The sequence below is a fragment of the Mustela putorius genome, unplaced genomic scaffold (assembly GCF_011764305.1).
Source record: "Mustela putorius furo isolate JIRA1106 unplaced genomic scaffold, ASM1176430v1.1 tig00000450_pilon_pilon_pilon, whole genome shotgun sequence".
Classification (NCBI taxonomy): domain Eukaryota; kingdom Metazoa; phylum Chordata; class Mammalia; order Carnivora; family Mustelidae; genus Mustela; species Mustela putorius.
This window is the reverse complement of record NW_025421385.1, coordinates 7,838,239-7,865,699: the sequence shown is the minus strand read 5'-3', so window position 1 is coordinate 7,865,699 and position 27,461 is coordinate 7,838,239. Positions and strand designations below refer to the sequence as shown.

Genomic DNA, 27,461 nt, shown 5'->3' with positions numbered 1-27,461 from the left:
CGGAGTCCTGGGATCGAGCCCCGCATCAGGCTCTCTGCTCAGCAGGGAGCCTGTTTCCTCCTCTCTCTCTGCCTGCCTCTCTGCCTACTTGTGATCTCTGTCTGTCAAATAAATAAAATCTTTAATAAAAAAAAAAAAGAAGAAGAAGATTGTCTTCTTTTGAGGAATCTCAAATAATAGGAAGTCCAGTAGCTTTTAAAAATTCAGTTTTTCGGGACGCCTGGGTGGCTCAGTTGGTTGGACAACTGCCTTCGGCTCAGGTCATGATCCTGGAGTCCAGGGATGGAGCTCCCAGCTCCACAGGGAGTCTGCTTCTCTCTCTGGCCTTCTCCTCACTCATGCTCTCTCTCATTGTCTCTCTCTCTCTCTCTTAAATAAATAAATAAATAAAATCTTTAAAAAAAATTCAGTTTTTCACTCTAAGTTCTTTGGCTAATTTTTTAAAAGTTGAGGTATAATTGACATGGAATCCATGGTCAATTAACTTCAGGTGTACAACATATAATGGTTGGATATTTGTATATTCTGTGAAATGCTCCCCACTTTAAACCTGGTTGCCATTTGTTACCACATTGTTAGAAAAATTATTTTCCTTCTTTCCTTGTGAAGACCTTTAGGATTTATTAGCAACTTCCAAACATGCAGTACAGTATTACTAATTATAGTTACCATGCTGTGCATCTCCTTGACTTATTTCTCTTTGGTTAAATGTTTAATAGCTTGGGATTTGTAATAAGTATGAGTAAGCAAAGTGATTATCAAAGAAGTGTAAAAAATATAAGAGGAAGAATCATGACAGTGCTGTTGGAAATAAAACCTAGTATTAAATTTAAATTAGCTTGTGTTCTTATTTGAATATTAGGAAGTAGAAGTGTTTTCAGTGAGCATAATAAATTTAATGAAAGTTTTTCTATTGTATAACGTATCTTTTGCAGTAGAGTTAGTAAAATTTGTAACAACTAATTCGAGATACAAATTCTGTGGCATGAAATTAAACAGTATAGGAATATATTTTTTTTTAAGATTTTATTTATTTGACAGACAGAGATCACAGGTAGGCAGAGAAGCAGGCAGAGAGCCTGATGCGGGGCTTGATCCCAGGACCTTGGGACCATGACCTGAGCTGAAGGCAGAGGCTTTAACCCACTGAGCCACCCAGGCGCCCCTAGGAATATTTTTATATAGGTTAAATATCATATAAGTGTTGCACAGTAGTGAATTATGATGATAGATTCTATCTACCTTACTAGAACAACATGATACTGTAAAAGGAAAGGCTTAGCAACTGGAACTATACTTAATATCCTTTCAGCAAGATGCCTGGGATACTGCCTGAGGTCATTGTCTGACTTTAGCACAGTGATGTCACTTATGTAAGATTTGTCTTTCTCATGGGGCAGTTACAAGAATGCATTGAAAAGTCACATTTCAGTCCTTTATAGGGCCATCAAAAGGAATGATTAACTTTTTTACAAAGGAATTTTTTTTAATAACTTAAGAAAACAGTGCTAATCTGTTAGTAAAGGAGAAGGTGGGTGTGGAGTATACAGGAACCCTGTAATATTTTTGTAACTTCTGTAAATCTAAAACTGTTATTAAATAATCTAATGATTTGGTTCAAACTGAGTTCCCTAATAAATTGGTTTGGAAAAGCCAGTATTTCTTGTTCCTGCCTTAACTGAAAGGACATCAGTTGAACCTCTTCTCTCTGCCCCTTTTTTCTAGGGTTCAAGATGACCAACGAGGAACCTCTTCCCAAAAAGGTGTGTTTTTTTTTCCTGCAGTTTCTAAGTCCTTGGGGGACGGGGGGAGACAGTTAATAGAGATGAAAGGACTGTCTTTACTTGTTATCTTTTACTCTCTTGCCTTATAACACTACTAACATTGTGGGTGTATAATGTGTTAGACATTGTATCTTGTATATAATGTATTTTTAGAATATTTTCAGTTTTTGAAAAACTTGTATAATTATATCTCTGTGACCTGCTCTTAATCTTTGCCATGTGAATATTTCCACCTGCATAACTGTAAATGTGAAAAAAGATTGCTTCACAACTTATGTTACTTACTCTTTTTTTTGTACTTTTTAAATCTCTTTGGTTGTAAGGTAAAACCACCTCTTTATATATCAACAAAGGGTTATGTAGCTAGTTCTTCGATTCTATCTTATCCTCTGAAGTTTTTGTTTTCTAGTCTCATTTTCTCCCTGGTCTAGTTCCCTAACTTAACTATTTCCCCAACTTAATTTACTGTAGTCACTATTACACACACACATGCACAGAGTTGCAAAATAATATAGTTTCTGAAAGTAATTTGTACTTCAAATGGAGGGTATGAGCTTATTAACCAGTGAGTATTTAAATGAATAGTTTAGATAAGTATTATGGAAATTTGTCTTAAGTTTTGGGAGTCCAGTTATTCATGAAGTAGAGTTTTACTGTGTTTTAATAATCATAATTAACTGTGTGCTTTCTGTTAAACTTTTAATATATTTTGGTACAGTGATTTTCCCTCTTCCGTCATGGTACTATGTTAAGGTTAGTGTTGTAATTTGAAACCTATGAAACGTTAATTTCATGCTAAAGCAGGAGAGGTGCCTAGCCTTTACAATCTTCATTTGGTATAGAGAAACACTTAATTAATATTTCTCAATTTACAGAACAGTTTCAGCTAGAATATTGTACCTTTTTTTTTTTTAACTTATTATTTTGAAATAATTGTTGATATACCAGCAGTTGCAAAGAAATGTACGGGGGGGTTTGTGGCACTCCTCATCCAGCCTCCTTCAATGTTAATCTTGCATAACTATCAGACATCTTATATAACAATATCAAAACCAGGAGCTTGACACTGATACAATCCACAGAGCTTATATGTGCAGTGTGTGTGTTTGTGTATGTTAGCTCAGTGTAGTTTTATCATGTGTAACTTAATATAACCATCACCACAACCAAAGTAGGTAACGGAAGCATTACCACAAGCTTCCATTTTGCCATTCCTCTGTAACTCCATCCATCTCAGACCTTTGGCAACCACTAATAAGTCTCCATTTCACTAATTAGCTATTTCACAAATGTACAAATGAAGTCATACATTATATGTAACTTTCTGAAATTTTTTTTTTCTACCTAGTACAATTTCCTGGAGGTTTATCCAAGTTGGTCCATAGGCTGTTTCTTTTTAATGGTGAATGTAGTATTCCAAGGATATGATTATATAATAGTTTATTCACCAGTTGAAGGATGTTTGGGGGCTACTACAAATAAAGCTGTAAACATTTGTGTACAAAATTTCTCTGTGAAAATAAATATTTTTATTTCTTCGAGATGTATCCTTAGGAATGCAACTGCTGGGTTGGTTGTATGGCACATCCGTTTTTAGTTTCCAAAGGAATTACCAAATATTCTCCACAGCAGCTGTACCCTTTTATATTCTCACCAGCAGTGTGTGAAAGTTTGGTTTCTCTACATCTTCCCCCAGCATTTGGTGTTAACACTTTTTTTTTTTTAAGTCATTCTAATAATGTGTATCAATAGCTCATTGAACTTTTAATTTGCATTTCCCTAAGAATGGTGCCTGTATTAAAGATAAGTAATGTGCCTTTTAAAAACAATAAGAATTTTTTAAAAACAGTAATATGTACTGAGCCATTTAACCTGGGGCTCTCGAGAGGATTCGTATGAATTCAGCACAGTGGTCCTTTGGGAGGGACTTGGTCTGTCTTCAGTAGTTAAGGATATTCCCAATACCAGAAATGAGCAATTAGGGGACAAAAAGGTTAAGATCCTGTCTATAAAAATATGAAGAACAGAAGAGCCAGTGGTATTTAATATTTTAAAGTTTTAGGAAGAGCAGTCAATTCATATTTTAATTCTCTTTATATATAGGTTCGGCTGAGTGAAACAGACTTCAAAGTTATGGCACGAGATGAGTTAATTCTAAGGTAAAATGGTCTTTTTAATCAAAAATATAAAATACTTTGTATAAAACATACTGTGGTTCTATGCTATAATTATTTTTAAGTTATATTGTTTTGTTTTTAACATTAATACATTCTCAAATCATTTATTGTACTTTTTGACCATATTTTCTATGGTCTGTTTCTTTATTATGTAAACATTGAGGAAAACCTAACACTTTAAAGAACTAAAAAACATCAAACACTTTAAAGTACCAGCTTGGGTAACTCCTAGGTGGCTAGAAAAACCTGAGTTTTTCTTGCAGAGGGAAGATAACTCAGAATTTTAACTTTACGCATTGGTACTTCATGTGTAGAACTTGCTGTGGGGAAAGACCCTACTCTCAGAAAGCTTTCAGTTGATCAAAATGTAGACTTATTTGGATGTCATTATTTTTTCCTTTTCTATTTCAGGTGTGAAAAAGTTGTAGTCCTAAAGGGTGCCATGTTTAGGATCAGTGCATGTTTTGTATTGTCTAACTTAAATTTGTTCTTTTTACATTTTATTACTTTGGGTGATAAATTTTTTAGATGGTAATTTTTAGATGACAAAGTCATTTTGATTTATTTATTTTGAGAGAGAGCGAGCGAGCGAGCATGAGCTAGAGAGGAGCAGAAGCAGCAGCAGACTCCAGAGCCAGAATCTGGGCTCCGTCCCAGGACCGTGGGATCATGACCTGATCTGAAGGCAGATGCTTAACCAACTGAGCCACCCCAGCCCTCCCGAAGAGGTGTTTTATAAAATAGGCAGATGCAGATGGCATGTTCCATTGTTAACTGGAGTCTGATAATTTCCCACCTTCCTTAGCTGTTCATATTGTGGACAAGCTCTTTATCTTCTTCATGCAAAGAACTGTTTTTTCATTGCATGCATTTATTTTCCCATACATGAAATTTAAATTCTTAGTATTCTAAAACACTTGTCCTCCTGCTGAGGTGTAAACCCATGCTTGTGCTATACTGCCACTCACATGTTGATATTCTCTTTGTATCTCTGGTTAGTGTGCCCAGTCTTTTTCTTGACATACTTGTAGGGAAAGAAATCAGTAATATAATAAATAAAATTCATAGGAATAATTTTTTATATTAAGTTACCTTTAAGATTTTTAAGTTCTGCAGTTTATATTCTTGAGGTCAGTTAACTTCTTTTAGGGAATTCTCATGTATGACTTTAAAGTGTGTTTTTTTCCCTCTCATTAATTCTCTTGGTGATTTTAAATGAAGTGCTACTTATTTAACTGTTCTGTGTTTCCTATTGTCCTGATAAGGATGTTCTTGGTTGAGGGATGCCTGGGTGGCTCAGTTGGTTAAGCGTCTGCCCTTGGCTCAGGTCGTGATCCTAGGGTTCTGGGATCAAGTCCCACAAGGGGCTCCTTGCTCAGTGGGAGCCTGCTTCTCCCTCCACCTGCTGCTCGCCCTGCTAGTGCTTTCTCCCTTGTTCTCTCTCTGACAAAATCTTTAAAAAACAAAACAAAACTGGTTGAACTTTCATGTTTTTCTGTTCCTCTAAACACATAGTTCTTCCTTTTTTAGGATTGATTTGTTTTAGAAAGTATGCAAGCGAGAGCAAGCACGAGTGGGGGAAGAGGCAAGGAAGAGAGAGAGAATCTCAAGTAGACTCCATTGAGTGGAGCCTTACACAGGATTTAGTCCCACAGCCCGTGAGATCATGACCTGAGCCAAACCAAGAGTCAGATGCTTAGCTGACTGAGCCATCCAGGTGTTCCTAAAATAGATCTTATTTAGCCTCCACAAAAGACCTTTATTCATCCCAAATACTGAGTGAAATTCCTGTTTTGTGTCCTAGGGACCATAAAAGTAAACATGCCTGTGTGCCTGCGTGGCTCAGTCATTAAGCATCTGCCTTCAGCTCGAAGTCATGATCCCAGGGTTCTGGGATCAAGTCCCACATCGGGCTCTCTGCTCAGCAGGGTACTGCTTCTCCCTCTACCCTTACCCCTCGTTCATGCTCGCGCATGCGCACTTTCTCTCTCTTTCTCAGGTAAAAAAATAAAATCTTAAAAAATAAGCATGCCTTTGACTGAACAGTCTTTATGTAAAAGGTGGATTAGTTTGGTATTATGGGAATTTTTTTATTATGGTATAGTATTAATACATCTCATAGCAAAGCTATCAGAGTTATTGAAATTTTATAGAAAGATTTTCTAAAATCAAAGGTACATTGACCCTTGAACAACACAGGTTTGAACTGTGGGTCCATTTAATGTGCGGATTTTGTACAGTGTGGTACTTTTAAGTATTTTCTTGTTTGTTTTTTTTTTAATGTTTTCTTTCTCTAGCTTTATTGTAAGAATGTAGTATATAATATATATAACAAAATGTGTGTAACTTAAGTGTTTATATTATCAGTAAGGTTTCCTTCTGGTCAGTAGTAGGCTATTAGTAGTTAAATTTGGGGGGATTCAGAAGTTATGCACAGATTTTTTACTGTAGGGTTTGTCACCTCTAAACCCCCACCCTACACTGTTCACGGATCAACTGTAAATTTTGATAGCTGTAACAGAAGAGCAGCTGAAAAGCATAGGTTTTCAGGAAGCAGGATAGCAGACATTCAGGTCATGTTACTTTTTGTAAGTTGCTTAAACATCAGACTGGAGACCTTGTTTTCAACAGTAATCACCAGGCTTTAGCATAGCCTGTATTTTGAGGGTAGAGGAATATAACAAGGAAGAAAGATTCCTTCATACTCAGATAGTATACATCGTTTATGCAGATTGTTTCTGCCAAGTAGGTGTGGTTTAAAGAATTGTCCTGGAAAATAGTATATTCTCCCTTTTTTACAGACAAAAAAAAAATACTGCTTTGAACCACTGCTTTCGTTTTATGGTATTTTCATGAAAGAGCTAAGCTGAAGAACCTTTTAGTCCTTTACAATTAAGCACGTTTCTTAGGTGCCATTTGTTTGAGGTAGACAGTATATTTGAAAGTAGTAAGTTTTTTACTTCGCTTTTGTAATCAAGGCATCGTGCTGAGACTCAGTGATACAAAGTCCTATAAGGTGGGTGAAGTGACCCAAAGGAACATACTTGGTATATTCTCAGCAGAGAATACTTTTTTCTGTATTTTCTTTTACCTTGTTCCTGTAAGTTGAGAAGAAATAAAGAAGTGGCTAATTTCATTATTGGTTAAAAATCATAGTGAAATTCTTGTCATTACTTAAATTTATAAGTTTAGGTGTGGTGATTTTTCTGGGAGTATTAATGTGACAACTAATGTACAAATTTATTTTTGTATTAGATGGAAACAATATGAAGCATATGTCCAAGCTTTGGAGGGCAAGTACACAGATCTTAATTGTAAGTTTGAGTTTTACCTTTCTAAAGATTATGTGATTATCTCCTTTTAGATTTTTGTTATAGACACAGGGTGATTGGTTTTACTAAGCAGTTGTAATGTCTGCACCCAGTGTGGGTCTTAAACTCATGATTCTGAGATCAAGAGTCAAGCTTGGGGAGGCTGGGTGACTGACTCGTTAAGCTTCTGCCTTCGGCTCGGGTCATGATCCCAGGGTCCTAGGATGGAGCCCCACATTCGGCTCCCTGCTCAGTGGCGGGAAGTCTGCTTCTCCCTCTCCCACTCCCCCTGCTTGTGTTCCCTCTCCAGCTGTGTCTCTCTCTCTGTCAAATAAATAAAATCTTATTTTAAAAAAGTCTCACGCTCATCCAACTAAGCCAACTAGGTTCCCCTAAGCAATTGTAATTTTCATTGAAGCATTTTGTTAAAGAACTCTCCCAAGCACTCACTTTATTGCTGCTATGAAATAGGTCAATGAACCATGATCCCTTTTCTTGAAGAATGGCAACCCAATCATTTGGGGAAGACTGATATGTAATAATTGTATAATAGCATAATTGTTTTAGTAGAATTACATATAGATGTCTGAGAGTAGAGATGGGGAAATGTACAACTACTTGAAACTTTCCTTGATGTGTCTGTAAGTCTTTCCACAAAAGAATTGGAAGTGAAGCAAGAGTTACTAGTTTAAGAAAGGAGATACATAGAAGCAACACAGAATAAATTCTGAGTTTGATGTGTAACAGTAGGGTATAGGCACATATATACAGATTTTTCAAAACCTGCTGAAAAATAATACCAACAAAGATTAATAATTTCAAACCATTTTAGTTTCTGTCACTTTTCACTGAGTTAGCAGTAACATACTATTTGTGAGTATACAAAGCAATATTGTTTTCCAAGTTCAGAAAGCTTAATACCCTGAAATTTCAATTACTATATGACTATATTATAATCTATAGGTATTAATGTTGTGAAAGTTGTTTTTTTTTTTTTTTTTTTAAGATTTATTTAACAGGGGCGCCTGGGTGGCTCAGTGGGTTAAGCTGCTGCCTTCGGCTCAGGTCATGATCTCAGGGTCCTGGGATCGAGTCCCACATCGGGCTCTCTGCTCAGCAGGGAGCCTGCTTCCTTCTCTCTCTCTCTGCCTGCCTCTCAGTGTACTTGTGATTTCTCTCTGTCAAATAAATAAATAAAATCTTTAAAAAAAAAAAAAGATTTATTTAACAGAATCAGGGATGGAGAGAGCAAGCACAAGCAGGGGGAGTGGCAGAGGGAGAGGGAGAAGCAGGCTTCTCTGCTGAGAAGGAAGCCTGACACAGGGCCTGATCATGACCTGAGCTGATGGTAGTCGCTTAACCAACTGATCCACTTAGGTGCCCTGGAAAATCTATTTATTTATTTATTTTTAAAGATTTTATTTTAAGGGTGCCTGGGTGGCTCAGTAGGTTAAGCCTCTGCCTTCAGCTCAGGTCATGATCTCAGGCTCCCGGGATTGAGCCCCGCATCAGGCTTTCTGCTTAGCAGGGAGTCTGCTTCCCTCTCTCTCTCTCTGCCTGCCTCTCTGCCTACTCCTGATCTCTCTGTCAAATAAATAAATCTTAAAAAAAAACAAAACAAAAAAGATTTTATTGTAAAGGGAGGATGCCTGTGCATGTGCTTGAGCAAAGGAGGGAGAGAGGGAGAAGGAGAGAATCTCAAGCAGACTCCTCCTAGAGCCCTGAGTCCCATGTGGGGCTCAGTCTCATGACCCTGAGATCATGACCTGAGCCAGATGCTGAACTGACTGAGCCACCCAGTATGGTGAATGCTTTAAGTGATAATTGTTTATGCAGTTATTGGCATGTTTTCATCAGATAGGTTACGAACAATGTAGTCAGGACTTTGTGGACACACTATGGTATAGACAGATGCAGATAATGAAGTTCCCGTGTTCTGTTGGAGGTAGATTGTATAATAACATAATTCTATGTAGTATTAGGTGGTTTTAAGCCTCTTAACACCACTATCTCCTAAAAACACTAATGATCAAGAACAAATTTCTTTGTTATAAAAGTACGATAGAAACAAAAGACTTGATGAATTTTTTTGCCCTTGTTTTTATTATTCTTAAAGGCAGTCAGAACTTTATTTTGAGTACGTCATTTTGATCCTGAAATTATATTTCATAATATTCTGGAATTTTTTTTTCTTTATTCATCAGCTAATGATGTCACTGGGTTAAGGGAATCTGAAGAAAAATTAAAGCAACAGCAACAAGAGTCTGCTCGCAGGGAAAACATCCTTGTAATGCGACTAGCAACCAAGGAGCAAGAGATGCAAGAGTGTACAGTAAGTATTTTGGATGTTTCATGTCTTTTTGAGGAATTGAATATTAGTCTGCATAATTACATGTATTGGTATTTAGCTAATTTTACAAACTTAATGTTATAAGTGAATATCTCTTAAACTATAATTATGCTAAAATTTTGGTAGATCACCCCCTTGTTGGATTTAAAAATTACTTTTTTTGGCCAGGAAGTTATAAATTTTAAGTTATTCTCTGAAATTTCCATGATAGGAGAATTAGTATATCGATTCGGATACTTTTCTTGATGCCTGAGGGTATAAGAAGCACTTGCTCCTTGCTAAGCAGACTGTCTTCTTTTCTGTCTTGACCTCTATGTATAAGATATTTTGTTAGTATCAGTAACTTCTTCCGTATCTGCTTTTAATGTTACAGCTTTCCTTTGTAGTATTTGCCATGACTACATGGATCTGAAGTCCACTGACAATATGGTCATTCAGCTCAGGTGGAGTCTAGGTTCAGTGATATGCTATCTTCAGCAGTCTTATCTGTTCTTTTTTATTAGTGTTTGCATATACGTTATGTAAAGTAGAGGTAATTTTATCTATTCTAATTTTGAAAATCTGAGGTTTTAAAAAAAATTTATTTCTTTGAGGTTATCTCTATACCCAATGTGGGGCTCAAACTCACAAGCCCAAAATTGAATTGCATGCTTGCTTTTTTTTTTTTCCTATAAGATTTTATGTATTTATATGCGAGAGAGATCATAAGCCAGGGGGGCAGGGTGGAGGGAGAACAGACTCTGCTGAGCAGGAAGCCTGATGCGGAGCTCAATCCCAGGACCCTGGGATGATGACCTGAGCCAAAGGCAGACGCTTGACTGACTGAACTGCCCAAGGGACTGAATTGCATGCTCTCCGTTGGTCTGATACATTGTTTATTAAATCTAATGCAGAAGGCAATATTCTGGTCATTGGAGACTGATGGTCATTGGAGACTGATAGTATATGGGACACAGTCTTTTTTTTTTTTTTTTTTTTAAGATTTTATTTATTTTGACAGAGAGAGAAATCACAAGTAGGGAGAGAGGCAGGCAGAGAGAGAGAGAGAGGAGGAAGCAGGCTCCCCACCGAGCAGGGAGCCAGATGTGGGGCTCGATCCCAGGACCTTGGGATCATGACCTGAGCCGAAGGCAGAGGCTTTAACCCACTGAGCCACCCAGGCGTCCCCTATGGGACACAGTCTTATTCCCAGTTCTTTTCTCACCAGTATAGTGCTCTTTAGGGCTCAGTCACAGTCCTTTTATTTTTTATTTTTTTAAGATTTTATTTATTTGGGATGCCTGGGTGGCTCAGTTGGTTAAGCAGCTGCCTTCGGCTCAGGTCATGATCCCAGCATCCTGGGATCGAGTCCCACATCGGGCTCCTTGCTCAGCAGGGAGTCTGCTTCTCTCTCTGCCTCTGCTTGCCATTTCTGTCTGCCTGTGCTCGCTCGCTCTCCCTCTCTCTCTCTGACAAATAAATAAAATCGTTTAAAAAAAAAAAGATTTCATTTATTTGACAGAGATCACAAGTAGGCAGAGAGGCAGGCAGAAAGAGAGAGGGGAGAGCAGGCTCCCTGCTGAGCAGAGAGCCCGATGTGGGGCTCGATCCCAGGACCCTGAGATCATGACCTGAGCTGAAGGCAGAGGCCTAACCCACTGAGCTACCCAGGTGCCCACAGTCCTTTTATTTCTTAAAATTACTTTTCTCAGGGGCACCTGGGTGGCGCAGAGAGTTAAGCCTCTGCCTTCGGCTCAGGTCATGATCTCAGGGTCCTGGGATCGAGCCCTACATCGGGCTCTCTGCTCAGCCCCCTCTCTCTTTCTGCCTGCCTCTCTGCCTACTTGTGATCTCTGTCTGTCAAATAAATAAATACAATCCTTAAAAAAAAATTACTTTTCTCAGTAATCACATACCTTTACTTTCTGCAGTTTCAACTCTTGACCATCCCAGCCTTTGGTTATTTTTTTAATCTGGACATACAGTTCCAGGAAGTCTAGTCCAGTAGTTTGAATATAGTTTTCTTTATTTGTAACACCCGCTCTATCCCTTCAACAAAAATTTTTTTTTCCCTCTTAGATTTTCATATCTAATGGAGTGGGCACTGTGTCTCTATAGAGTTTCACATTTCTTTAATTCTTTTCTTTTTCTGTTACTAAGGATCCTAGATTCTACCCAGTTTTAGGTGTCTGTTTGCATGGCATTCTGCTAGATGCTTGTCACACGTAAAGGATGCTCTTAGCTTCAAAGGGCTGACTGCTGATAGAGTGTGAGTGGATTGTGCCAACAGTTATATCTCATAGCACCAGTGTCTCTTGAATTCTTTCTTCTTGAGTCCTACTCTTGCTCTTGTAGTTCATATACTTTTTTTTTTAATGATGGTTAGATACTACATGGTACCCCTATGTCAGGACTGAGGGCCTATTGGATCCTTGTCAAGAGGGGTGCTCCTTTCAAACAACATATAGTTCTTAGACTTCTTAACACTTACTTAGACAGTGTATGCTGTTGATACACTCCTGTGATTCTCCAGCTATTTTATATATACTCTGGCAGTTTGATCATATCGTGCCTGATCAGAGCCTTTGGTGATGCTCTATCACCCTTTGTCTTCTCATCCCAGGTTTTTAAGGCTGTTTGAACTAGAACCTAACCATTTCTAGTCACATTTTTTACAACTCTTCCCTGCACAGAAAAGCTGAACAACTCATTTTCAGTTACAGAGTAAGGTTTTGCAGAAAGGGCAGCAGGAGCAAAAACAACAAGGAAGGGCCAAGATTAAATGTGCAGATGAGGGCAGTTCACTTTGTAAGCCTAAATACAACACTATGTCAGTGTTGCAGAGTCATGTTTTCTTTAGGGATCCCGGCCCGTGGTGTATATAACTCCATGACATGCTTTATCCCTCTTCAGTTATCTTAGAAACTGGTCTTACATTGAATAAACAGTTGTGCTTTTTTGTTTAAGATGAGTTACTTAAGAAAATCTCATTAAGATAAATAAAAATTACTTCTGTTTGTTCAGTGAAATAGTAAATATATTCCCAATCCAGATGATTTGTATTTTTTACTAAATTTATGGTAGAAATTATCAGTTTATAAATTAACGTTAATCCCATTTAAGCCTTAGTGTGTAGCAGGATGTTGAACCACATCTACTCTGGGTGTGAAGAAAGTGATGCATTTAATGCTAATAAACTGTATTTCATATTTTAGAAATGTATTTTTAGTGTGCTAGTAAGTAATACAACTGAAGTGGAAATTGAAGGTTTCATATGTAAGTAGTGGGGTTCTGGTGTGGTGGAAAAAGCCCTAGATTGGGAGTCAGGAGGCTTGAGAACTGTTTTTCTAGTCTAAGTTCTGGCACTGAATTAACTGTATCCTTGGACAGTTAGCTTATGTAATTTCAAAAATAAGCAGTTTGGATTTGATCAGGCACCTTCCACCTATACCATTCTGTGATTCAGCACCACTCAGAAGGAAAAATTGAATACATACTTCTCTTTTGACTTAACAGTGCTATTTATAATGCTGTAATGCCAACTTACATAAATATAAGCATTATGTATTTTTAAATTTGGAAATACAGATATGTATTTTAAGTACAATGTGATACAACTAGGTGTATTTTTAGAAGACTTATACATAGAATAATTTCCATAGATACGAACTGGAAAGAGTAAACCACTGTATTTTTTTCGGTTTTTAAGACTGACTTTGAGAGAGTGCGAGTGCACAGTAGGGCAGAGCAGAGGAGGGGGGAGAGAGAAACTTCAGTGGGGCTTGACCTCATCACCCTGAGATCACAACCCTAAGCCGAAACCAAGAGTTAGATGCTAATCGACTGCTCCACCCAGGCGCCCCTCCCTGTACTCTTTTATATAATATTTTATGTGTGACTTTTTTCTAGTGGGTATCAACATTTTTAGTAAATATAACAGTGAATTTTGGGGAGGGGGGTATCATTTTGGTTGCAAAGTGGGATGTAGCCTCTTTAAAGTTTCCATATATGGAAATGCAATCATAGCCTTGATTCCTACATGGATAACCTTAAATAGTTGTTTATGATTCGTACTTTTCTTAGAGGATGTTAAGCTCAAAGGGGGAAGGACTTAACAAGTTGGTAAATTCTGTGAACGAAAGGGATTTTATCCCACCTTCCTATGTATATATTTTTCTTTGATTTAGTAGTAATTGTGTTTTTTTGCTTTGTACAGACTCAAATCCAGTACCTCAAGCAAGTCCAGCAGCCTAGCGTTGCCCAACTGAGATCAACAATGGTAGACCCAGCGATCAACTTGTTTTTCCTAAAAATGAAAGGTGAACTGGAACAGACTAAAGACAAACTGGAACAAGCCCAAAATGAACTGAGTGCCTGGAAGTTTACGCCTGATAGGTAAACAAATCATACTCCCCAGTCAAGACTTCCCTGACAGTCCCACTACGAGAAAGCTGTGGTGGGACAGCCAAGTACTCGTTTCCACACCAAGACTCAGACTTTTTGAGCCAAAAAAGCCACATTCTTATACTATCCAGCTTGTAATGGTTAATGTAAAACTTACCAGATGAACCTTGTGTTTCAGCTTTTTTCTCTTCCCCCTCCCCTTGCTTCAGAGGCCTGATGGCGTCGGACTATTCCGAAGAAGTGGCCACCTCCGAAAAATTCCCCTTCTAGAACATGTAGACACTTGAGAAATGTTTCTGTTTGAAGAAAATAGAGAGAGAAACAGAAGTCTTAAGTCTGTGGCACACTGTGTCTTCAGACAGTTTGGAGGAATGAAAACCTAGAGATTTAAAATCATGAATTGAACATGTAAAATTCCATTAAAATGTAAAAATGGAATATGCATCGCTCTTAACCTTGAGCATAGTGACTTAGAGACACTGTATATCAGTTTTGCCAATAAGACTGCGGACTTCGTGATTGTTGTTGAACTTCTGGGTCAAAACTCAAATGAGGTGAATTTTGCCTTTAAAGAGTTTATTTGCTAAGAACAAATTTAATAGTCATGAGAGAATCAAATAATAGATTTCAATACAAGTAGTTCATATATTTAACCATTTAGTTTGGGGCTCTATATTACTTGATTGAGCCTTAAATCAATGTGGTTTTAATCAATGGTTTGTTCTTTGAATGGTTGCTATTGCTGTAGATCATCTTACTGAGGACTGTACAAACAAAAAGGTGTGGTATCAAACTGCAGGTTGAAACTGTTTGAAGCATTATAAACATTCATTTCACTACTAGATTGTATAAGGATATTGGCTGTGAAGAGACTCACTGCATTATTTTTTTTCAGTAGTGAAATTAAATCCCCATTCCACTCAACAGGCACATGTTGAAAGAGCATTGTCGTTGGTATTAATGGGGGAATGTGTTTCCTTCATTGTATTTGGGGCTTTTGTATTACACTCTTGATATTAAATTAAATGTGCCTTGAAATAGTTGGTTTTTTTTTTTTTTTTTTTTTTTTTTAAGTTCAAGGAATACTATGATGATTTTGTTGTACTTTTAACGTTTTAATTTTGGGGGGCTGTGCAGAGCAGACTGATTTTGGGAAAAATTGTTGCTGTGCTCATCAAAGTGAAGGAAAAGGCTCCGTGTCTCATTTTTAAAGACCTACGTTTTTCCAGCTGGTATCGTAAAAGACAAGGAGACTTGACAGACACTTCTTACTTTTTGACACCTTGTCCCAGGATATTGCAGTAGACATTAATGTGGGACAGCTTCACAGGGTGCCTGCCAGAAGATTGGGGGAACTCATGCACTGGAACTGTGGGCTGGGCTAAGTGAGATATTTTGTGAATTGAAAAAAAGGTATAGTGATCATTTCTAGCAAATTCATTTAATCATTTAGATAAATGAGGCATTATTTTCTTCATGCTTCCATCCAATCCTGGAGGTGAATTTTTTTCGCCAGATCATTCTATAAATCACCAGTGCGAATTTTCACTTGGTGATAATGGAGTCTAAGATGTGTGGAAGATATATGTTCCAGATTGTCCCAACGTTTAAGTGCAGTTTTAACAAGGGTGACTTAAGTTCTCTCTTAACCATTCAAATCAATTGTAAGTATCTTGTATGTTTGTGCTCTAGGGAACTGATTGTGGGGCAGAGGGTGGGTTGAAGAAGTGGTTTGTGTGACTTTACAGCAAGAAATCCGCTTCTCAAATTCTCACTATTTGTGGGGTTGGAGGGTAAGTAACCAAATCTGTTTGAAATTAGCTTATATTGCCACATTAAGGCATTTGTTTATATTTTATGCCATTTAAGATTACAGTAGAAATGGCCTACGTATTTTTAGCAGGTCAAGAAATAATTCATAAAATGTATTATTAACATGTACTCAGATTTGTTAGCCAGCATCTTTCTTTGCCACGTAGGTAAGAGTCACTGTGAGGTCTGTGGGTTTTCCTCTTCTTACTGTTAAAATGTTTTTTAATAAGATTATACATGCACATGTATAAAATTGGAACATAATGAAGAAAGATGGAGACAAAAAGTGAGAGTCACTCCTGGATGTGACCTTTCCTTCCCCAGTCTGTCTAAGAGCAGTAACCACTGTTAAATTTCTTGGGTATCATCAAGATAAATTCTATGCATACATAGTCATTTTATATATATTGATTTTAAATGTGAACATACGTAACATAGATGATTGAAGTTTGGCGTCCCCCCGCATCACCACCATACATTTTATCCCTTGCACAGTTTTTTAAAGTACATTTAGATTACTTCATTTTTAATGGTTATATAATATTTTCTTTGTATTAATAAATCATAATATATTTTAATCACCTGTAAATGGATTTTTGTTCTGTAAAGAATAGGCTATAAATGGTATGATAAATACATCGTTAACTTGAAACAGAATAGTGCTCAATCAGTACTGTGTTTGGAACAATTGAAATAGAGTGGATTGTGGGCCCTCCCCCCACACTTTACTATTCTGTTTTAATTTTGAAGGAGAAAGATTGAGTTCTCTTCTCTGCTTTAGTTAAGATTTTCCATACATGTAACAGTGCATATAGTTTAAGAGTATTTAAGAGCGATCTACTTAAGTTGTTTTGACAGTTCTGTTTTGCATTATAATCATTTAGGTAATTGTGTGTACACCTCTCAGATATCCTAGCCCCCTTCTTGTGATCGGAAAGCAATGTATAGCGTCTGTTCTTTTTTATAAATCTTTCTCTCAAAGTGTTTCCTTTCCTATTTTCTTTGGAATTATTTGATTTTAGGAATGGGTTGGGAGGGTTGTAATTAAAATTAATTCCAAAGACAGTTACTTGTAATTGAACTCTTCTCATTTTGGGGGATGTGATAAACACAACATAAATCTTACTACATGACATGGTAAAATGACAAATTGTGTAAAGAACAGTTTTCTTAAGACTTGTTTGAATAATCACTAATTTTAGAAGTGATAGGATTGTCTTAGAACAGGCATTTGTGAAAAGGTTTAACTAGGAATGAAACATTCTGCGTTCAGTTCATGACATACTTTATATGAGATTAAGCCAGGTCACAAATTAATGTATTGGTTTTATAGTATTTTTTCTAATCTCTGTTAAATTCATATAGAAGGATTTTCAGTTTAGTTGGAAAACACTAATGCTAAATAGATTTTGTAAGGAAACAAAATGTGGGATCATGGACAGTAAGGTGAGAGTGCCACTGCCTGAGAGTGGTACCTATCTCTGAACTCCTCATGGGATTTCTAAACTCCTGTTCATTGAGGCCAGAGTGTGAGGATGCTAATGGGAAATGGTGGGGAGGGCAGGTGTCTGGAGCTACAGTTGCAATGAACAAGAACACCTGCAAATAAAGTTGCCATATAGAGAATCAAACCCTTAGCAAGTGCTTTCACCTGAGGCTGCTTTGAGCAGCAGTAACCAGGTTCTACTGTACAACAAATAAATTTAAATTACAAGCTTGAATTACATCAAGGTAGAATATGTACTATGGGTTACTATGGGTTAAAAAATAAGTACTATTTTATAACACTGAGTGAAAGAATGAGAATTAGTTACAAAATGCTCTCATTTTAATTTTGAAGGCCTTGCATCTGAAGTAATATATCATCAAGTGAAAGCCCTAGTAAGTGAAGGAAAGAACAAAGTGTCAACAAAAAATTTTTTTAACCAGTTAGGTTAGGTCTTTACGAACTTCATGCCATCACGAGAATATCAGACTATCCCCGATGGAGCATGTGACTCTTGATCTCAGGGTCGTGCATTCAAGCACCACGCTGGATGTAGAGCCTACTTTAAAAAAAAAAATTTTTTTTTTTTTTTAAAGTATCAGGGTATCCCTACTCAAGTATCAGGTCAGATCACAATTATGTAATCAGATCCCTTTAAAAGTTATCATTTCTCTTGTTAAGGCTAAAGAAAAGACCCAAGCTTCATTAAGGACTGTTATCAAGGCTTTTGATTGCATTTTTGCAGTTGCTGTGTATGTGTGTGTAGGTTCTGTAGAAGGTTGCACTAATACTTGGTAACTAATTTGTGGAAAGTTTGGTGCTCCTAGTTTGGCAGATACTTAATATATCTGCATTATTTGTGACAAATAACCCTAGTCTTATTTTTCTGTTCTAAAGATAATCCTTTATAACATGAATAAAATCTTAACCACATATCAATATTAAATTTTCAAAATACGTGTTTAAGTTTAAGACAGCTCAAAAGTATATAAAAAAATGAGGGATTAGTGGATGGAAATATTCTTAAGACTTTTTAAAAAAAGTTTCTTTAAGGGTGTCTGGCTGGCTCAGTAAGTAGAGCATGTGAGTCTTGACCTCAGGGTCATGAGTTCAAGCCCCATGTTGGGTGTAGAGATTTCTTAAGAAATCTATTAAAAGTCTCTAAATAAACAATTATTGAATATGTCTCACTTACTGCAATAAACATTCTTATGACAACTGCCTGTGAAGAGTCACCCTCATCAAATGCTACTTTAGAAACAGTAAATATTTTCTACGCTACTGCTTTTACCTTTTAAGAACTTTTCTGTTCTATGAAGTTAAGTACTTTAGTGTTTTATTAATATTGGTATATCTGAGGTGTGCATTAGTTAATTAGCTTGTTTCCATTTCAAATGATAATTTGGGATGCAACTAGATATCAGAATCCATTATTAGTGTAGTAGAAGGTGTGGCCATTTGGGTACTTTTTGTTTAGGGTTTATTTTTGCTGCTGTATTGGCAAAATACTGAAATGCAGAAGATGGACGTGTTCCAGAAAAGAAGATGGTAATTATAGGGAGGCATCTGCTGTGACAGTTACATTCTGTACGCGTTATATCTATTGCTGTGATAATTGTAAGCAAACAAGGTTGTAGACACTTGTCTTCATTTTGTGATGCATGGCTCTTTCCTTTGCAGCCAAACAGGCAAAAAGTTAATGGCGAAGTGTCGAATGCTTATCCAGGAGAATCAAGAGCTTGGAAGGCAGCTGTCCCAGGGACGTATTGCACAACTTGAAGCAGAGTTGGCTTTACAGAAGAAATATAGTGAGGAGCTTAAAAGCAGTCAGGATGGTAAGGGGTTTTTTGGAAAGTTTGGTTAACTTTGCACTGGCTTTAAAAAAACTTGCCAGGCATGAATATTACAGATGAGGTTCTATATGTACTAATCTGTGCCAGTGGGTCTGAAAAATTACAAATGAAACATTTCTAGTTGAGTCAGCAAAGCCATTTAATTTTAGTGCTTTTCCCCCACGCACACTCTTGTTTATTTTACAAATTTTGTAAGTTTTTGGTTTTGGGAGGATTGGAATTTGGTGAAAGACAGACTGTTTATTACTAAGGCATTACATATACAAATTTATATTCAATATTTAAAAGGGGATTGTCTTCATTTAACCAGTTTCTAAGTGTAAATCTTGAAAGTATTAGGCTATGCAGTGGTCTAAAAATACAGAATTAATTGTACCTGTTACGGTCCTGTTTAGTAAATAGGATGTAATGTTTAAATTTGCTAAAGGTAAACTGAACTGAACTGTCAGTCCCTTTTGCCCTCCCCACCTTTTTGGGGGGGGGGCAAGTATAGCTGCATCCCTTCTGTTTCTCTTCTTTTTGAGGAAGATGAATAGTAACTAAAATATCCGAACTCTGGAAATTAAATTGAAAGTTAAGGGGTGCCTGGGTGGCTCAGTCAGTTAAGCATCTGCCTTTGGCTCAGGTCATGATCCCAGGATCCTGGGATTAAGCCCCATATTAGGCTCCCTGCTCATCGGTGAGCCGGCTTTTTTCTCTTGATCCTGCTGCTTCTGCTCTCTCTCTGTCAAATAAATTTTCAAAATAAATGGAAATTAATATATTTGACAATTGCAAAGATCAGTAATCAATGTAATACCTTTTAAAGTACCTTTTCAAAGTGATAGTTATTAGCTCTTAGTATTTGTTAACATAGTGACTAGGAGATTTTGTTTTGTTTTGTTTTTTGTTTTTAAAGATTTTATTTATTTATTTGACAGCGAGAGATCACAAGTAGGCAGAGAGGCAGGCAGAGAGAGAGGAAGGGAAGCAGGCTCCCTGCTGAGCAGAGAGCCCGATGTGGGGCTCGATCCCAGGACCCTGAGATCATGACCTGAGCCGAAGGCAGCGGCTTAACCCACTGAGCCACCCAGGCGCCCCGAGATTTTTGTATAGTAGCGAAGGACTTTACCCTCTGTCAAGCGTTTTTTTAAGGACTTAAAGGACATGTGTTTTTTATCAGTTTTCAAGAGTGATTTTCTCTGATTTTCGTTTTCATTATAGCATAGGCCTCTTTTGAATGTTAGATTAGAGGATCCACTGCTCTCTAGGGCTAGACCTGCTGTGGAGCTGAGACAAACACTGGCTGGGGGGGTAAGGAGGAAGGGGACCAGCATGTGGGGCCACAGGTAAACATGTTGAGTGGATTTGGGGGGCTGTAATCAGTTGTATCTGGCTAGATGGTTTGACTCAGTTTTAACTTGGTTTCTTTTAAGATATTTGAAGCATGTCTCCCCCCCATTCTTCAGTGACTATTTTTTAAATTCCAGGCCAAAAAAAATTAATAATGTTTTGTGATTTTCAGAATTGCATTCATTCACTTAAACATTTATTGACTATCTGGCTTTGTGACAGACACTAATATTTTAAAATATGAATCTTTAAAAAGTACAATATGTTTAAGAGATATTAAAGTAGGTTTGACTCTCCTTTGCACAGAACTGAATGACTTCATCATTCAACTTGACGAAGAAGTAGAGGGTATGCAGAGCACAATTCTAGTTCTTCAGCAACAACTGAAAGAGACTCGCCAACAGTTGGCTCAGTACCAACAGCAGCAGTCTCAAGCTCCAGCCCCAGGTACCAGCAGGACTACATCTTCCGAGCCTGTAGGACAGGCAGAGGCCACAGGTAAAGACTGCAGTCGACTGGCCAACGGACCAAGTAATGGCAGTTCCTCTCGGCCGAGGACGTCTGGGTCTGGATTTCACAGGGAGGGGGACACAGCCGAAGATGACTTTCCTTCTTCTCCAGGGAATGGTAATAAGGCCTCCAACAGCTCAGAGGAGAGAACTGGCAGAGGAGGTAGTAGTTACGTAAATCAACTCAGTGCGGGGTATGAAAGTGTAGACTCTCCCACGGGCAGTGAAAACTCTCTCACACACCACTCAAATGACACAGACTCCAATCATGACCCTCAAGAGGAGAAAACAGTGAGTGGGAAAGGTAACCGAACTGCGGGTTCCCGCCACGTTCAGAATGGCTTGGACTCAAGTGTAAATGTACAGGGTTCAGTTTTGTAATATTTTTTTCCAGCAAATTTTTATACAGTGTCATTTAATTTGGGAGAGGATGCTGTCCAGAAAATTAACGCATACTTTTTGTCACAATTTGCCTTTTTTTGTGGGTGTGGTTTTCCCCCCCGCCCCCCTTTTTGTTCCCCTCCCCTTCTTTGCTTCAATACCTCTGCCACTTTGGAAATTGTAACAGTTAATTACCTTGAATGTTGCTAAAAGGACATTTTGTGTAGGGTCAAGTTATTTTTATATGAGTTAATGTGAAGTTGTAAATGGAAATCTTTCCTTAAAGTATAATACAATGATGTCTGTATGAATCTGTGTCTCTCCTAGAACCTGTGCTGTGTAAGGGCATTCTTACTCATGCTGTTATTATACTTATGCACCATTCAGACTTGTTAGAGTAGTAGATGTGGGTTTATGACTGCCAAGTTTGCCCAGTACAGTAGTTTTATCACTAAAAGTTGGACTTGCTGATGGAGTCCTATAGTAGTTTCAGTGTTAGATACAGTTTTTCCACCATACATCTGTGCATTTTCTCTTTAGGTGACTGAATGTTTAAGAAATTTGTGTGCATAGTTACTCAGTTTTTATGAACTGTTGTATCCTGTTAATGCATATTGCTCTGTGACTCCAGTATATCTTATCTGTACTGACCAAACCTAAATAAAGATTTTTATTGTAACCACTTGCATTAGTTTTTTTATTTGCTTGTATGTATCGGTTTAGCAGTTGTCACTTCTCTTCATTGAACTGCTGAATTTCTACTCATCCTTCAACATACCACAATGGTGAAGCTTAAGTTCACGTATCAGTTTTGATTGTGCACTTAATTTTTGAAGAAGCTATGCTTTATGGAGTGTGGCTGGCTCAGTGGAGCGTACAACTCTTGATTATAGGGTTGTGTGTTACAGCCCCACATTGGGTATAGTAATTACTTAAAAAAATAAAATCTTTTAAAAACAAGTATGCTTTGTTTTTTAAAAATAAACATGGAATTTAGGACTATAAATGTTTTCTCTGACTTGTAAAAATAATTATAAAATACTCAAATATTCTAAATATAAAGAAAAGTATAAAGAATAGTTATGTATTAGTTTTTAGTTGAAAAGTAGATTTTATTTTTGCGAAATGATTTCAGGTAACTGGGTTATCTGTGTAGTCAATGTGGTTTTTTTAGTTTTGTTTTGTTTAAGATTTTCTTTATTTGACAGAGCACAAGCAGGGAGAGCATCAGGCAGAGGGAGGAGGAGAAGTAGGCTCCGTACTGAGCAGAGAGCCTGACAGTGCTTCAACCCAGGACCTGAGATCATGACTGGAGCCGAAGGCAGATGCTCAATCGCCTGAGCCACCCAGGGGCCCCAGTGATGTTCATTTTAAAACGCTACATTCAGGTCATAATCTTGGGGTCATTAGATCAAGTGCCACATCAGGCTCCGCGATCACTGCAGAGTCGGCTTGGAATTTGTCTCTTCTGCCCCTCTCCCTGCTACTCGCTTGCTTGCTTGCTCTTCCTCTAGAGTAAATCTTTAAAAAAAAAAAACATTGGCCACTGCTATTACACTAACATGTCTGCTGATAGTACGTGGTAAGGCTGTGGGGTGTTAAAATGAAGGAGAAAATGATTGTGACTCAAGGTTGCTTCATTGTCTGATTTTATTTTTTTTTAAGATTTTTTTTTTTTTGACAGAGCAAGACACAGCGAGAGAGGGAACACAAGCAGGGGGAGTGGGAGAGGGAGAAGCAGGCTTCCTGCTCAGCAGGGATTCTGATGTGGGACTCTGTCCCAGGACTCCTGGAATCATGACCTGAGCCAAAGGAAGACGCTTAAGGACTGACCCAACCAGGTGCCCCATTGTCTGATTTTAAACAAAGTCTATGGTATGGAATGGCTTTAGAATCTATAGCTTTTCATATATGTGGTTGAGATGAAATGTGATTTTTTTTTTTAAAGATTTTATTTATTTATTTGACAGAGATCACAGTACACAGGCAGGCAGAGAGAGAGGGAAGCAGGCTCCCTGCTGAGCAGAGAGCCTGATGCGGGACTCGATCCCAGGACCCTGAGATCATGACCTGAGCCGAAGGCAGCGGCTTAACCCACTGAGCCACCCAGGCACCCCTGAAATGTGATTTCTGCTGAAAGCAAAATATTTTGTTTTAGGTATTGTAACATAAGGCACCTCAGAAGTGGAATTATGACACTTGAAACTGAGGTACAGTTTTGGTTTTTTTTTTAACAATTTTTTATTAATTTGACAGAGAGAGTGGTCACAAGTAGGCAGAGGCAGGCAGGGGTTGGGGGGGTGGCAGGCCCCTCACTGAGCAGAGAGCCTAACTCAGGCCTTGATGCCAGGACCCTGAGATCATGACCTGAGCCGAAGGCAGAGGCCCAACCCACTGAGCCACCCAGGCGCCCAAGTCCTCTATTTTAACAAAAGATTTTATTTATTTATTTGACAGACCGAGAGATGGAACACAAGCAGGGGGAGTAAGAGAGGTTCCCACCAAGCAGGGAGCCCAATGCGGAGCTCCATCCCAGGACCCTGGGAACATGACCTGAACTGAAGGTAGATCTTTAACGACTGAGTTACCCAGGCACCCTCCTGTGTTTTTGCTTGTTTAACTGGCATACAGATACATCTTGTCTTCATTGATGTGTTTAAGATACTGCACTCCCTGACTCTTGATTAGCCTCTGCTGTAGTATCAAGTAAATAGATCCTACACAATTTTAAATACATTTATTTAGGATAATTTAACGATTTGGTGTATATTAAGATGCTAAATATTCCCTTGATTTATGAAGTACTTTTGACTTTGGTTTTTCTCTCATATGTCCTTTTTTAACTTGCCCAGTTTAAACAAAAATGGAATTTCTTTCCTTTGATGTTCTGTAATCTTTGGTGTACAATAGGAAATTTTCAACAAGCAATAGAAGTTTTATGACTAAATTTAATGTAGATCTGTTGTTTGTCATTACCAATTTTCAAGTTTCTGTTTTATCTGTGTTAGTCGATAAGTAACTTGGGCAGAGAACTTTGGATTGTGCAGAGTATTCTTCATTTTTGGAATTGGATACTTTTTTTGCTAGTATGACTATGATAAGAGAGGTGGTAAGTCATAATCCAGGATGAGAGAGTGGCCTCTGGAACTAATGGATTTGAATCCTGGCTTTACCACTTAACATGCTTTATGGCTTGTGGCTCAGTTTTTTCCTGTAATTGCATTGTAAATTGCTCCGTTTGTGGCTCAGTTTTTTCCTGTAAATTGCATTAAGTGAGTTAATACATGTAAAATGCTTATAACAGTGCCAAGCACGGAGTGATTATTCAGTAGATATTAGCCATTACTATTATCTCAAAGTTCCAGTCCTGATGACAGGCCATCTCCCTTGATCAAACTACTTCAAATATAAATTTGTATTTTTGGATAGAAAAGATAGTAGCTTACTTGAAATGGATTGTGATGTCTTGGATGTAATAGTGAAAAGCTGTTAAAAGTGTATTACTTCTCTTTAAAGTGGGGCGAGTGGGAGTGCTGAGGCATTCTTTAGATGACTCCTGGAACTGAGAACCCCACCATTTGGCAAAAGCTTGAGTGTACTGCCAAAGGTTAATTTTAAGGGCAGTCGACTTGGATAAAACCCAGAAAGTAAGATAGTTTCAATGTCTCTACTTTAGCGTCATTCCAGGGATATTTGCACTATGAAGATAGTAAAAAAACAACAATAACAACAGCAACAAAAAAAACCTTAACATTTTGATTGAATACTTAAAATTGAATACTTAAAATGCCAGAAACTGACACATAATTTATATGCAATTTCAGTATCACCCCCTTGATATGAGGCACTTGGGTCTTTTACAGAAAACGAAATGGGTTCCAAAAGGTTAAGTGATCCCCCAACGGTTGGTAAGTGTTGGGTCGGCCCTTTAGGTGCCGTCGTCAAAGCTTCCTAGACAATACCCACCTCAGAGCTGGCAGCAAAAGCGTATCGGATTCCAGGAGCCCAGGCTTGGTGCTGTGTCCGCCTGTCTCATCCGCTGGAGTAGGAAGAAGAACTGCTGGAGCTGAGCGTGGCATCTTGCAAGCAGTCTGAATGGTTGCTGTGCCAAATACGTAGGAGCTGGAAACAGCCAAATGAACCAGCAATGTGGCAATGGGGGAAAATGCAAATTATAAAAATTTTGAATATATAGTTGAAGATGCTGGCTAAAGTAAGAGGCTTTAGTTAAGAATAGTCTTAGAAGTGGATTGACTTTTGAAGAATGCACCAGTTTGTGGACCAGAGGGATGAGGACATTTCATGAGGGTCTGGCATGACGGGAGGGTCGGGTACCAGTTGCCATCTCTTCACATAAGGTTCAGTGGATGCTGCTGCCAGGAAGGATTGTAACAAGAACAAATGTAACCATGCTTGGTACAGGGGCTTTCTAGATGTTTGTTTTCTTGGCCCCTCAGCTATATTTGATGCAACTGAGCCCTCTTAGCTTCTGGGACACTCAGAAGCTAGAGGGCTTAGTTGCATCAAATGAGTTGCATCAAACATAAGACAAAGCCATTCTTTCTCGCAGTTTTCTCTCAGATATTCCTTATTTTTCATTAGCAGTTTGTCCTCTAGACCACTGCCCCCTCCTTTGTTGACTCTTTCTTTGGAGCACGTCTATACCCGTGGTTATAATGAATACTTCCTACAACCCTGGGTGATGTTACCTTTGATCTGGAGGCACCATCGGGGACATGTGCCAGGAAAGAATGAAGCTCCCACTACTGTCAGGAGTGCACTGCAAACCAGCTGTGGCCAGTCCACAGTGTTGAGTCCCTGCTCCCTCCAGACTAACCGGGGAATTTGCTACATGGGAGGTTGCGGGAATTTACTCCTGGCTTAAATCTGGCCAGTACTCCTGCAACCCTATTTGTGAAACTTAACCCAGAATGGTTGCAAGGCCCCTTCAGGAGAAACTGCCTCAGTAGCCCTGCTGTAGCCATGGCCCCTCACTTGCCCTTGGAGATGATGGTTGCTGCCCACCCACTCCACCAGCCTAGGTAGCATATTGACTGTAGATCTGATGCCGTTTTCAAAATTATACTTTACTTTTGCCTATTTGTTGTTCTTCGTTCCTTTCTGGCCCATACAGAGCTCCGAATAGAGCTTGATGAGCTACTATAATGAGGAACCCCTGCCACAGGGGCTGTGTAGCCCCTCAACAGAAGCAAGCAAGTATCCTTTCAGTTTTGCTCTTAACTTGGGTCTTGATCGAGCCTCTAGGTAGGAAACAGTTGAATACATTCCTTGCATCCAGAAGAATAAATTCATATTCATTTGTGTTAGGCACTGGGCATAGAGAATACATTATATTCATTCATACTTAATTCCTGTAATGTTTTAGCGGCTATGCATAACACAGTGTAACAAGATGATCTTGCAAAGCTTATGTAGTCTACTACAGGCGACAGGATGAAACTACGAATTTTAACATCTGGTAAGAAGACAAGTTAGGTAGATAATGCCAATGGGCACCAAATGCAGGAGGTAGGAAGGCTTCCTGGAAGAAGTGATGCCTTAGTGGAGTGCTTGCTACCCAGTAGGTTGGCTGACAGAAGATAAGTTAACCTGAGATTTTGAACAGAGATGAAAAAAAGGCTAGAAAAGGTGGATATGTAATGACTTTGGTTGAGATGTGTTAAACTTGATGTGCTTGTGGGAGATTTTAATGGAGAGGGCATCTGCTCAGGAGACAACTACATGAGAGAGATTTCAGGGTGGTCAGCATATAGGGGTAACTGAAGCCATGGGAGTGACGGGTATTACCCAGAGTGCTGGTGCGAAGTAACAACCTCGGGGAAAATGTTAAGGGGCAGTCAAAGTAAGCCCACAAAGGAGACTGAGTAGCCTCAGATGTAAGGGGACACCGGGGTAGAACAGAGCATGAAGCCAAGGCACAAGTTCCATACATTCCTTGAACTCGTATGTTTCAGAACAGGGAACACAGTTCAGACAGAAGGATCTTAGATTTGTTGCTGAATTCTTAGGGAGGACTGCTGGTAATCACTATTCCAGACCAAGGATCTTTTCCAAAGAAGACA

General features: G+C 38.4%; 1 protein-coding gene across 3 annotated transcripts in view; it reads left to right on the top strand.

Moving 5' to 3' along the window:
• Positions 1-22,057, top strand: part of LOC101678331 (WT1 associated protein) — a 28,604-nt gene extending 6,547 nt beyond the window's left edge. For 2 of the 3 annotated variants that reach the window (XM_004770859.3, XM_004770858.3), the window contains exons 2-8: positions 1,726-1,763; positions 3,888-3,943; positions 7,217-7,275; positions 9,477-9,604; positions 13,818-13,996; positions 18,984-19,138; positions 20,795-22,057. In XM_004770859.3, the coding sequence (XP_004770916.1) occupies positions 1,734-1,763; positions 3,888-3,943; positions 7,217-7,275; positions 9,477-9,604; positions 13,818-13,996; positions 18,984-19,138; positions 20,795-21,378 (1,191 nt within the window). In that variant the 5' untranslated portion in view covers positions 1,726-1,733 and the 3' untranslated portion in view covers positions 21,379-22,057. Of the gene's footprint in view, positions 1-1,725; positions 1,764-3,887; positions 3,944-7,216; positions 7,276-9,476; positions 9,605-13,817; positions 13,997-14,214; positions 15,044-18,983; positions 19,139-20,794 lie in introns of those variants that run through there. The other variant, XM_013044961.2, reaches the window with a different exon arrangement.
• The last annotated feature ends 5,404 nt before the right edge of the window (positions 22,058-27,461 follow it).